This window comes from Pongo abelii, chromosome 10, assembly GCF_028885655.2.
Source record: "Pongo abelii isolate AG06213 chromosome 10, NHGRI_mPonAbe1-v2.0_pri, whole genome shotgun sequence".
NCBI classification, from domain to species: Eukaryota; Metazoa; Chordata; class Mammalia; order Primates; family Hominidae; genus Pongo; species Pongo abelii.
The window spans coordinates 53,173,289-53,187,182 of record NC_071995.2 but is presented as its reverse complement, the minus strand read 5'-3'; the positions used below and the strand labels follow the sequence as shown (position 1 = coordinate 53,187,182).

The 13,894-nt window shown below is 36.1% G+C and overlaps 1 protein-coding gene across 1 annotated transcript; it reads right to left on the bottom strand.

Moving 5' to 3' along the window:
* Positions 1-5,862: 5,862 nt before the first annotated feature.
* On the bottom strand, positions 5,863-6,792 carry LOC100462639 (olfactory receptor 6C76-like). The gene has a single exon (XM_002823365.3). The coding sequence runs from the start codon at positions 6,790-6,792 to the stop codon at positions 5,863-5,865; it is 930 nt and encodes a 309-aa protein (XP_002823411.2).
* Between the last annotated feature and the right edge of the window lie 7,102 nt (positions 6,793-13,894).

Sequence of the window (13,894 nt, the reverse complement as noted above, 5' to 3'; positions counted from 1 at the left end):
GTTTTTCTGATATTGATTATATTGCAAACAACTGTATAGGATATCTCCACAAGAACACAAAATGTCATTCAGTACCATGAGTCGCAACCCATGCAGTAAAGAAGAAACTTGAAACTTGTTGCTTCAAACTACAGGAATATAATGGTTTTTAAATTTTCCTGCTATGTATATATTTTGATATTATGAAATGTCATAATTGTGTGGTTTAAATGTGCTAATACTTAATATTGTACATAATTGAGATTACTTGTATAAAGCATAAGCATATACTATTAAGCAGAAAAATTATATTCCTGAAATAACCATTAAGAATGTACATACTTTTAAGGTAAACATGACTGGATTAGTCAAAATGTCATTTCTAGTTGCTTTTTAAATTTACTTAAATTAAAGCATCAAGATTTTTCAAAAAACCTCTGCATATTGTTCTGCTTCTTTTTCCTTGTATTTATAACCAAATATTCAATATATGGTTAGAAGATAAAAATCCCAGGAGTACCTCTACCATGTTCACAAAAAGGGTATATATTTACCCATTTCTGCACATCCAGTCAAATTTATCTAAGGGTCTGAAGTCATTGGATACTCTACCTATTTCTACTTAAGGAAGTATTATCCTGACATTTAAAATGAAATAAATTATAGTTGAAGTAGAGGTGAAGGTAACACAACTCCCCAAGCCTGATACTCAAGATCATACTTTGGGGGTGGTAATATTATTATTCAAGCTAGCCATTATTCTGTTTCCTCTAGATGGAGGATAGCCTGCAAAGCTTATTATTTAAGCTCTGTTTCCTCTAAATGGAGGAAACAGAATAATGGCTTGCTTATTCTATTAATATTCCTATTAATATTCCTCTAAATGGAGGAAACAATAATGGCTAGCTTCTTCTATTAATGTTCCTATTAAAATTCCTCTGAATGGAGGAAACAGACTAATGGCTGGCTTGAATAATAATATTACTACCTCGGGATTTATTGAATGAATAAACAAAAGGAGATTAGTGTTCTCAAGACACTGGGAGCTAAGTAATAGTCTGAACTAGCACAGATTTTATAATAGAATATTTAGGAAATAGTGGCCTAAAAACACAGCAGAAGATATAGGAAGATTTACAGATATATAAATATCTTATAACTTTACAATGAGAAGAAACTTAATAGTGGAGTACTAGATATTGGCAGTATCTAAATGACAGACTATGCTGTGAACAAGTAGGTTTATCTTTAAACTTAAGGAAAATGTCAAAAATTCATTGTGATGTTCCAGACTTAGGCCAAGGTTCTCATTACACTAAATCAAATGTCAAGATTGTCTTTAAGATTTTTTATTTTTCCACTGATTGAAAATGTAGAAAATATGAGTATAATAAAAATCATTACTGCTTATTAGATAACTTTTAAAATATTTATTATGTATTGAGCTCACTCTTGGATTATAGGAACACCATCATGATAAAGCTAGCTGCTTGCAGTTTTTACATCTTCTGGAATACTGTTAGAAGGCTACATTATTTGTTAAATTTCACAATCCCTTCTTCGTATCTCCAGCTAACAATTTTCCCACAAATGTCAATTTATTATCCTCTGCTTCGATATAAAAAGACATCTATAATATCCCTTTTACACTAGTTATTGTGAGACATATTTAGTCGATATTTAATCCAAGAACTCCATCAAACATATAAGTATTTTAAATTAAATTAGAACTAAGATTATTTAATGGTCATAGGACGCTAGACACTTCTTAAAGATTTTAAGATGTTTAATGTTTCTTTGGGAGACAAAGTTGTAAAATAAAGTTACAACAAAATTATTAAAGGTATATAATTAAACAATACAGATGTCATATGAAGAAAAAATTGTTAAAGTATAACAGCTACTTTAAGTTCAAAGTATATAATATTTAATTAGCCACGATTAAAGCCAAGAACTTGAGTAAACATTGTAAGTATGCTTTAATAAAGAGGTTGTTATAAAATTATTTATTATAGGAAGATGGTTACTTGCAGATCAAAATACTACTTTAAAGTGTACATTTAGTAGTAGCATGATATAAAGAAAGATGGAAAATTGGTTTGATGTGTATAGTGAACAAAAAATAAATTGAGGTGTAGAATGGGTACACTTTTTAGTCAATGATCTAATATAGCCCTTTTTATTCTGAATTTTGAGTGTACAGGATAATGCCACAGTGTTTATGATGGCAGCAGCTGCTGTCCTCAAGCCGGCTACAGCAGGGAGGTGCCACAGCGGGCTGCACGCTCAGTGGAGCCGGCGGGAGTCCGGGACAAGTGACAGTCCCGTCCATTCTGAGTTGGGGAAGGAGCTTCCCGGGTGCCCGCCTAAACCCGGGCTGTAGACCTGGAACTCTGGCTCCATGGAGCAGGCAGGAGCACGGTCCCTCAGAACGGCTGTAGCCGCCCAAACTCGGGCTGCAGGTCCAGCAATCCCTGCATTCTTGGGCGGCCTGAGAAGGCTCCCTTTGCCTTTGCAGGCTCGGAGGTGCCTGCTCCTGCTGCCTCTCCTCTCCCCACTCCCGATGCCTGCTCAGATCTCGGAGTGGTGTTGGGGCCGACCCAGGCACTGTCACAGTCTGGCTGGGTGTGCTCACGCTTGGGGCACTGCTGACATGCCAGTCCCCAGTGGACTGGGCCCCCTCTGGACTTTGGGTGCAGACGAGCACAAGAGGAGAAGCTGAGAGGGTGGTGAGGGTGGCTGGGTGCTGGCTTGCAGGTGCCCCTTGGTGCCAGTAGCCTGGGTGACATGGATAGCTACTGTAGGCAGACAGGTTCCTGGGAGGAAGGGAGTGGTGCCCCTGTAAGGCCCCACCTTCAGTCCAGGGATGGCCTGAAGGCTGGGCACCGGGCTGCCAGTCCTGTAGACCGCAGACTGGAGTGGGAACTTGTGGTGCCTTTTCTGCTGCTGATGGCTGCCCATGGACCAATCTGCATGTACTTCCTCTCCTCTGGGTTCCATAAAAGCCCTGGGCTCAGCCAGAACGAGGCAGAGGATGGAGAGGATGGCCAGAGGACTGGTTGAAGTGAGAAACTACCCTCTCTGCTGATAGCTGGAGATGACTAGAGGACCAGCTGCAGAGAGGAGCTACCCACTCTGCTGAGAGCTGCAGAGACCACTAGACGACCTGAGGGCAGAGAGGAACCACCCAATTCAGGGCCTCCTCTCTGCTGAGAGCTGAACTGTGGATGAGACAACCTGCCTACAGAGAGGAGCTGCCCCCTGCTGGTCTCCTCTGAGCTGTTCTATCACTAAGTAAAGCTCTTCATCTTGTTCACCCTTCACTTGTATGCGTAGCTCATTCTTCCTGGACGTGGGGCAAGAACTCAGGCAAAAGTGCCACCAGCCACAGAGGTTTCCAGCCAGAAAAGTGACACTCTAAAGATCCCGTAACATTTAGTTTTTAGGACTCTTGGCAGGCAGTTATTTTAAAAGGTCATACATAATTCTAATATAAATTATAAAAACTTGTAATTAAATAAATTATATTTAAAATTAATATAATAATTCAAAACTCACTAATTCTCAGATTAAATGACAGTAAACTTATAGAAAAAGAGTTCACAGATTGAAATACAATTCCATTTGTCAAACTGTGGTTGAGTTGCAAAAATAAATTGCTTATGAACATAAGTTTGGTAAAAGTCAATGAAATATTGCATGAAAATCAACTGGGTATATAGAATTGACACTAAAATTTATAATTACAGCAGGTTTTTATTTTTTGGAGGACTGGTTGTTATTACGCAGCATATCCTTTCTCTCTGCCCACATGCACTGAAGGATCTGGCCTTTATTGAGCATCACATTGCTTGAGCCATATCTGCATCAATAGATGCAACGCAAATTCAGATTTGCATAGAATCTGCTAAGCAGCTACCAGAAAAATAAAAAGCTTTGTAAAGCAAAGAGAAATAAAAACATAATTTTTGATTAGCTGGAATATTTAGCTCTATGATGCCTAAAGGAGTCCAGTATTCTTACCAATTCTAACAAAACTTATTATGAATTTAACAAAACACTTCCTATAAGCAGATGATGTAAATCATTTTGCTCAGATTCACAGATGCAAATATCATATGGCTATTTTAGACATTTAGACATTCATACTCTTTCTCAGATTGAATGTGTTAGTTTTCATTCACCTGCTTTTGATTATGTGTAACCTTTTTTCTACAAATACTTGTTTGAATAACTCATTTTTTAAATGGGGGAGAAAAGAGAACCCAAAAACTAGGAATTTGAATACATATTAAGGAAAAGTGATCCGATAGTAACTTAAATGATTTCATGTGTTCATGCATTGCTTGTGGAAGAAGACAGGAAAAAAGCAAATTGATAAATACTAAACAAATTTTTATTCTTACAAGTGTATAACTATAATTAAGAACCTCTTATAGGAAAAGTTTATATCAAGGTTCAGGCAGTGTAAACATACTTAATCCCATACTCTCCATTGTCCATAAAAATATCAAAACTTTTTTAAAAGAATGTAACCATATAAATACAATCGAGGGTATCATTAGTATACTAGAAGTTTTAAGAACCACTTGGGAGATAGAAAGCACAGGGGTTTAAAGGGCTAGTAAAATCAAAAGAGAGAAAGGCAAGCCAGATTCTTTTCAAAGGAGCTGCAGGTAAACTCCAGGCCCAGCATCAGCAAATTAACAGAAAGAAATGGGCTATCATCAGTGTAGTTCATTAAGGGTGATTTGTGGTGAGAGTATTGGGGCCTAACAGAAATATCAGAATCGGACTTGAGGTAATTTTGGAATTTGAGCCAAGAAAAGACATTGAGCAAGATATTTTATAATATTAAATAATGGAATTCACATTGAAGATATAGAATGCCAATGTACCAAATAGCATATGTAAACATTTATAATGCAAAAACCAAAGGAGATAAAAGGAGAAATATAAATATACTAGAGGTAGGAGACTTTAACTCACAGAAGAATTTATTTTAGTACATTGTGCTAATGCAATGAGATAAATAATTTTTCAGAATTGCTTGATGGTAACTTTTTTTTTTTAGGTTACTGATTATTATTATTATTTTTTTAAATTTTATTTTATTATTATTATACTTTAAGTTTTACGGTACATGTGCACAATGTGCAGGTTAGTTACAGATGTATACATGTGCCATGCTGGTGTGCTGCACCCATTAACTCGTCATTTAGCATTAGGTATATCTCCTAAAGCTATCCCTCCCCCCCTCCCCCCACCCCACAACAGTCCCCAGAGTGTGATGTTCCCCTTCCTGTGTCCATGTGTTCTCATTGTTCAATTCCCACCTATGAGTGAGAATATGATGGTAACTTTTTAAAAAAATTTTTTTCTTGGGATCAAAGGGAAAGTCTTTCAACGATTGTTTAAAGCTAAATTCTGCAGCCTGGCCAACATAGCGAAACCCTGTCTCCACTAAAAATACAAAAAATTAGCTGGGCGTGGTGGCAGGAGCCTGTAGTCCCAGCTCCTCAGGAGGCTGAGGCAAGAGAATCACTTGAATCCAAGACGCAGAGGTTGCAGTGAGCCGAGATGGCACCATTGCACTCCAGCCCGAGCAACAGTGTGAACCTCCATCTCAAAAAACAAACAACAAACAACAAAAAACAAACAAACAAAAAAACAAATAAAACAGTACCTAAATGTTCACAGCATGTAAATATAAATGGGTTATCAAGCCAAGTGAGGTCAAAATGGGATAGAAGAATAAATCCTGAAGGAAAAATAGTTGAATATATTAACGGTATTGGATGGAGATATAGAACAATGTCAGTATTATGTTACAGATAAGTTTTCATTTCAAGTTCAGGCTATACATTTCTTTGTGACTAAAATTTATTTGAAAAACATTTTTTTGATCAAATTCTGAAAGGAGTGTTTTACCTGCTTGTTCCTTAGGGAGTAAATAAAAGGATTTAACACTGGGGCAACAGAGGTATTGAGCACTGCTATACCCTTGGTCAAAGCCACTCCTTCTTTTGCTGATGTTTTGACATACATGAAAATGCAGCTTCCATAAGAAATGGAGACAACAATCATGTGTGAAGAACAAGTGGAAAAGGCCTTTTTCCTTTGTTCAGCAGAAGGAATTCTCAGAATTGTCTTAAGGATGAATACATAGGAAAGAATCACTAATGTTAAGGTTACCATGAGAGTGAATATGGCCAGGAAAAATCCCATGAACTCTAGAAACACTGTGTCTGTGCAGGAGATCAGTAGCATAGGAGAGGAATCACAGGTAAAGTGATCAATGATGTTGGAGTCACAGAAATCCAGTTGAAGCCCCATGATTACAGGTGGAAAGATAATGAGAAATCCAGCTAGCCAAGAGCTAATTACAAGCTGGATGCAGACTCTGCTGTTCATTATTGTTGTGTAGTGCAGTGGCTTACAGATAGCAACATAACGGTCATAGGACATAGCAGTCAAAAGGAAAAATTCTGTTGAACCAAGGAGTATAAAGAAAAACACCTGGGCCATGCAAGAATTATAAGAAATGGTCATATCCCCTGTTATGATGCTGACCAGAAACCTAGGAATACAAACTGTTGTGAATGAGATTTCTAGAAAAGAGAAATTCCTAAGGAAAAAGTACATGGGTATTTTGAGGTGCACGTCTATCAGAGTAAGAGTAATAATTGTCAGGTTCCCAGTTATACTCAGTATATATGTAAAAAATAGAAATATAAAAATCAAAACATTTAGCTTTGGGTCATCTGTTAATCCCAGAAGAATGAACTGTTTCACAGAAGTATAATTTTTCATTTCTTATTGTTGACTGCTACCAAGTCTAAAGGAAAACAAGAAACAATGATTTAGTGAGTTCAGGGTTACATTTTATCACATCTGCTGGGTTAGGAAACATATAAGGCCTATAATAAACCAAAAGAAAAATCAGCCAACCAAGTTATACTGAATTATAAACATATGTATTAACCATGACAAAAAAATCTATGTCTGGTACTTGCCTTGTTGGTCACCGGCTATTTAATATTGAGTGTGTTACCTGATAGGTTTAATAAATACATCTGTATAAGAAAAATATGCTTACCAAATGTGTTTTACTTTCTCTTAAAAAATTGATTGGCCATGTACGGTGGCTCACACCTGTAATCTCAGCACTATGGAAGGCTGAGGCAGGCAGATCACTTGCAGCCAGGAGTTCGAGACAAGCCTGGTCAACATGGTGAAGCCCTGTTTCTAGTAAAAATATAAAAATTAGCTGGTCATGGTGGTAGGTGCCTGTAATCCCAGCTACTCGAGAGGCTGAGGCAGGAAAATTGCTTGAACCCAGGAGACGGAGGTTGCAGTGAACCAAGATTGCACCACTGCACTTCAGCCTGGGTGACACAGCAAGACTCTATCTCAAAAAGAAAAAAAAATTTGATTGTATGTACATGAAAACTAGAAACATAAAAAACATTAAAATGTAAAATATTCTTTTATGGTTATTAAGATACTATACCAAAGATCACATGCCCTGATGGTCTGAAAATAAAACATTTTGAAGTATTTTTAGAAGTTATTTTCCATAATATTTCAAGATATTTGATTTCAGTCGTCTATATAGAGAATCAATAATTTATAAATAAATCAGGACCATCAAACTAATATTTCTATAATCCTAAAATACAAGCAGAATTTTTCAAAGTTTTGAAAACTTTCCGAAGTTTTTTCTTTCTGAATTAAATGATATTCTATAGAAGATATTCTAACAGCCAAAGTTAAGTCATCTAAGTTGTAAATTAATCAGAAAAATGCAAAAAATGAGGCAAGTAATTGAAAATACACTTATAATAATATAATTCCATGTGGTAGCAGTTTAACTGCTAAAACCCAAATGCTATGTGGCTTTACTTTAACTGGCATCAGTGGTTGATGCTTTACTTTGGGAACATTTCATAAGCTTCTCAACTCGTTTTTCTCTTGAATTTTCTTACATAATAACATACTTATATAATGAGGAGATGGAATTTGGAAAGATGAACCAGGTTATGCACAGTGGGATGGAACATAATGTAGGAACAAGTCCAGCTGAAAATTCTGCTTTCTCTTCCAGAAGTGGGAGAGGACCCGATAGGTGACATAACCCAGTTGCTGTTAAGAGGTGCTACAACCAGACTACGGTAAAGTATCCAAAAGGTCCTGCAGCTGGAGATCCAGGAAAGGGCTGACAATACGGTGAAAAATCTGGGTGTCTCAATCAGTGGCAAAAGTCTGAAAGTCTGAAACTCACTGAGTAACAGTGTCTCTGGTACTAGTTTGTTGTTAGTAGTAAAGCTAGAGGCCGTGGAAGTGAAAAAGGGCAGTAGCAAAATGGGCAGTTTGGGTCTGGTTACAGCAGAGGGATTCAGACCAAACCAGATGCAGACTCTGCTGACACTCCAGGAAAGATCAAGCTTTCCTGGAGTGTCAATCAATGAGACTCTCAAAAACAAAAAGAGGAAGGAAGGAAGGAAGAAAGGAAGGAAGGAGGGAGGGAGGGAGGGAAGGAGGGAAGGAAGGAAGGAAGGAAAGAAATGTGGATCCTTGTTAGAATCAGGACAATACTTACAGGGAAATTGGTAAACAGAGATGATGAAGTTGTATATTTTACTTGTTAATTAAGTGAAGTTCTTAGATCATCAGAAGGAGAGGGTTCAAATCACAAGAAAGAATCCAAAAACAGCACCAGTGGAAAAGATGAGCTGCATGGCATATGAATGAAAATGGTTGGGATGGAGCATCCTTGAAACGTAAAAGGACTCTCCAAAGGCTAGGCATTCAGTATCTCTTTTTTCTCCCCAAAATTTCCATGACAATAACAATGCCCTGACCCTGGATACTAGGAAAACTTTCTAATATAATATTTTAAGTGACTCTGAGTAACTCTTGTGAAAAAAAAGATCTGTTATTATTTTTTTTCCTTTCCTCACCTTCCCTCAGGAAAACTTGTTTTTTTAAAGTATTCTCACTCATAGGTGGGAATTGAACAATGAGAACACATGGACACAGGAAGGGGAACATCACACTTCAGGGACTGTTGTGGGTTGGGGGGAGGGGGGAGGGATAACATTGGGAGATATACCTAATGCTAGATGACGAGTTGGTGGGTGCAGTGCACCAGCATGGCACATGTATACATATGTAACTTACTGCACATTGGGCACATGTACCATAAAACCTAAAGTATAATAATAATAATAATAATAATAATTACAATAAAAGAAAAAAAAAAAAGAAAAAAAAAAAAAAAAAAGAAAGAAAAGATAAAGTATTCTCTCCAACACAGGCTGTTTATAGCAGCTTTTTTCTTTCTTCTTCAAAATATTCACAGAAGACTGTTGCCGTAAAACAGAGTTAAAATGTCTCTGGAGAGAGACGGTAGTGATGAATGCACACTGAGGTTATGTTGAATAATTTTAATTAGGCTTCCTTTGGAAATTATTATTTTTAATCATTAAATGTTAGAGAGGTCTATAATGAAAACAACAGCAGTGAGGAAATAACAGTATTAGAATTATTTTGAATTTTATATTGTCAATATTGTCTCTACTGAAAATACAAAACTTAGCTGGGCATGATGGTGCACACCTTCAATCCCACCTACTGAGGTGGCTGAGGCAAGGTAATTGCTTGAACCCAGAAGGCGGAGGCTGCAGTGAGCCAAGATCTCACCACTGCATTCTAGCCTGGACAACAGAGTGAGTTTCTGTCTCAAAAAAAAAAAAAAAAGAGAAAAGAAAAGAAAAAGAAAAACATATTTTAAAAAATACAATAGCTAAGATAAGTATAACTGTGTGTGTGTGTGTGTGTGTGTGTGTGTGTGTGTGTATGTATAAAAGTCCTGCACTGCATAACTATGTCAATGATGGACTGCATATATGATGATGGTTCCAACCATATTATAATGGAGCTGAAATTTTCCTGTCACCCAGGGATGTCGCCATCATCACTGTTGAACCACATTCATTGTATGTGGTGCAACATCGCTGTAATGTTGTACCACAATGCATTACTCATGTGTTTATGGTGATGCTGGTATAAACAAATCTATTGCACTGTCAGTTGGATGAAAGTATAGCACATACAATTATGTACAGTGCATACTTGATAATGATAGTAAACAACTATGTTACTGGTTTATGTAAAAAAAATTCAATGGCTTAAAACAAAATTATTTCTCATTCCCAACACATATCAAGTGAAGGCCAGCTAAAGACTCTATTCTACATCTTGCTCCATTCAGGACCCAAGTTAATCTAATTTAAACATAATCAACAATAGTCAGGAGGAAAATAAGGTAGAAAATAAACATAGAGGCCATTATATACTGCCATTAATAAGTGACACGGGATTTCTACTTACATTTCATGGCCTGAAATAGTCAAATAGACATATCTATAATAATGATATAAAGAAATAATACTAAATGTCAGAAAATGTAATTTTTATTGATTATTTTTCAGCTCCAAACCCAACATTTATTATTTAGCTCTGTAATATCAGGGATCAGTACTGCAAACTACAGTCTCTTTCACCATCAGATTTCCTAATATGCACTGCGAATAAGAGGCACTACAGCAAAATCAGAAGTGGGAGAAAGTGAGAGAATTTATTTTTTCCCTTTTTGTGTGTGTGCGGGGAGGAGTCTGAGTATCTGTCTGATGGTCCTAACGGTGGCAGTAGACTTTATAGAGGCAATTAGCCCCAGGGATCAGCTTATTTCTTCATTCCAAGAACTGGCTACATCATGGCCTTCAGATGTGTAAGCAGTAACAGACAGCGCCCCCTTTTCAGAGACAGGAGTATGAAATATGTGGGGGCTTTGCAAGGAGTTCCTAGCAACTGAAGGAGTCCATGCAGTATTACAGCCTCATAAGAGCACCAATTCCATTTAGCGCCTACTCTAAGATCCTGAGTTCTGGAAATCCAGCTCTTTCCCCAGAACAGATAATTCAAGAGACCAAGGCAAAAGTATCAATGCCCCTTATGATCTATCCTCAGAAGTTATACATTATACTGCCTTTTTTTCAAAACTCATCCTTCATGGGATAGTTTTTATCTCTGGGTGACCTCAGTGTTCCTTCTTTTTTTTTTTCCCCCTTTCACATTTTCCAACCCGAATTAAATATTTCTTGTGTGAAATTTACCCTGGTGATATTTTCCCTTTCCTTTCTGAATCTTAATTGAGAAGAAAGGGATATTGATAAATAGCAGAAGTGACTACCATATGTGGTATTTATGCATCATTCTTCTATTAGTTATTATATTTCCCTTATGGCATTGGCTCAGACTTTAGCAAAAGTACATTTAGTTACTAGCTGAAGAAATACAAAAATTCATATCTAGGGTTTTGAACTCACAATGATTTTGTCTATATTGATTTTCAGTGGGTACCAATGAAGATATCACTGAATGTGATTTTTCACTTGGGGTTCACTGAGATTCTTGAATCTTTGGATTGATGTCTTTTAGCACTTTAGGACACTCTTTGCAATTATTGTTTTGAATATTGCTCCCCCCTATATTCTTTCTCCCTTTCTTCTGGGATGCCAAATTACATGTACTAGAACTTTTGATCATGGTTCCACATGTATCTTATTCTCCATGTTCTTATTTTCTCTCTTTATTTTGGATATTTATTATTCATGCCTATCTTCAAATGTATACTTTTAGCTATTAAAGTGATTTACTGCATTCTTCAATTTAGATAGTATATTGTTTAATTCTACTAAGTTTATTGATCCCTCTCTATATATTTCAAATCTATTGCAATCTCAATATTTTAATTATTTTATGAATTTTTTTATTGCCTTGAGTGTTGCAGGAAGTCAGGGACCCTGAACGGAGGGACAGGCTGAAACTATGGCAGAAAAACATAAATTGTGACGATTTCATGGACATTTATTAGTTCCCCAAATTAATACTTTCATAATTTCTTACACCTGTCTTTACTGCAGTCTCTGAACATAAATTGTGAAGATTTCATGGACACTTATCACTTCCCCAATCAATACTCTTGTGATTTCCTATGCCTGTCTTTACTTTAATCTCTTAATCCCGTCATCTTTGTAAGCTGAGGATGAAAGTCGCCTCAGGACCCTGTGATGATTGCATTAACTGCACAAATTGTTTAAACAATATGAAATCTGGGCACCTTGAAAAAAGAACAGGATCACAGTGATGTTCAGGGAACAAGGGAGATAATCTTAAAGTCTGGCTGCCTGTGGGACGGGTGGAACAGAGCCATATTTCGCTTCTTTCAAAAGCAAATAGGAGAAATATCGCTGAATTCTTTTTCTCAGCAAGGAACAGACCTAGGGGTAGGCCTCTAAAATGACTTCTCTGGAGAACAACTTAACCTGAACTGGAATTAAGCTAGATTTTGAACTGAAGCTGGACTTATATAGATAGATTCAATGTACCTTTGGCTTAATTCAGTACCTAGTGTGTGGTTCTTTCAAGATTCCAGTTATTACCTTGGGGCGGGAGGTGACATATATGTCTTCCTACCACTAAGAGTCTGGGCATTTTAGAAATGCAGAAATTATCTCTTCAAACTTCTGTTCTATTCATCCTCAAAATTTGGCAAACATCTTGAGAAGAAACCTGCTGGATCTGCTTAAGTATTTAGCTTCCAAATCTACACAGCTTTAAAATTGAGCAAGGGTCTTTAATGGTACAATTGGCCATTTGTTCCAAATCCATCAATTTTTCCATTTTTTCACTCTTACTCTGCTCTACTATCAATAATTTTCTTGATGTATCTGACCTGAGAAAGCAGCTCTCTACCAGGGTCAAGCCAAAATTCTCATTTCTGACAAAAAGTCATATATAACAAAAAAATCCCAGTGTAAAAAAATAATAAATAAAACACCTGTATGTATATTGATGTTATCTCTGAAGATTTTTTTTTTTCTTTCTGGAATCTTAATCTCTCTAATCATCACTGTTTCTTCAGTAATCTGTTTCTTTAAAAGTAAGATGTCTCCCTGCTTCACCTCTGGCTTTCTTCTAAAGTGACTACCTTGCTTTCTGCAAAAAAACTTCAGGAGCATCACCAGAAATTAAAGCAATAATCTTTCACATATTTCTTCATCAATTACACAATCATACATGATTTAATAGATTCATATTATCTAAAAATTATTTTATTTCATATCCCTCAAAATAGATTTTCTTCCCTCATAGAACTCTAATAAGTATTCCATCTTCCTCTGCTGTTTTCAAAGTTCATGTGAAGAGAATATATTTAATACATAAAAAGTGAAGCATTTTGCTTGTTAATTTAATACTTACATTTTAGATATTTTCTAAAACATAACCAATCCTCTGCAAGGAAAATACCTTACCATTCCTATATATTTGAATCAGTTACTGATATTACCATCTATAGAAAATCTCTCTAACTTCTTGGTTACCAATTCAATTTGTTCTTTCATCAATTTTTATAATTTTAATTTGGTTTTCTTAATAAAGAATGAATATAAAAGATTTGCTCTTCTTATGTTCCTATAATTTTACATTACATCTCATGTCCTAGTAAGTCATCTCCTTGGTTTAGGGGACATGTAGGCAAAAATCTACATGCGTTTTCTTCTAAAGGGGTTTTATTAATGACTTCTTTATTATTCATTACTTTCTAATTATGCCATTGTTTTCCTAGTTGTTATATTAGTATATAATACATATTTCATGCTATGAAGTTGTATAGAGAGAATAAGAAATAAGTATATTTGACTCAAAAAAGCATATGAGTCAATTTGTGAAGATTTAGTGAATTAGAAGTTACAGACAATGTTGTCATTAGACAGATGTCATTAGATAGATTGATTCTTCTTTTGGAACAAAGAATGAAAAAGCTCCAGTCTCTTCTTTCTTTGGA

Coding starts and splice junctions, on each gene's coding strand:
- LOC100462639 (XM_002823365.3), bottom strand. CDS start 6,792: ATGAAAAATTATACTTCTGTGAAACAGTTCATTCTTCTGGGATTAACA.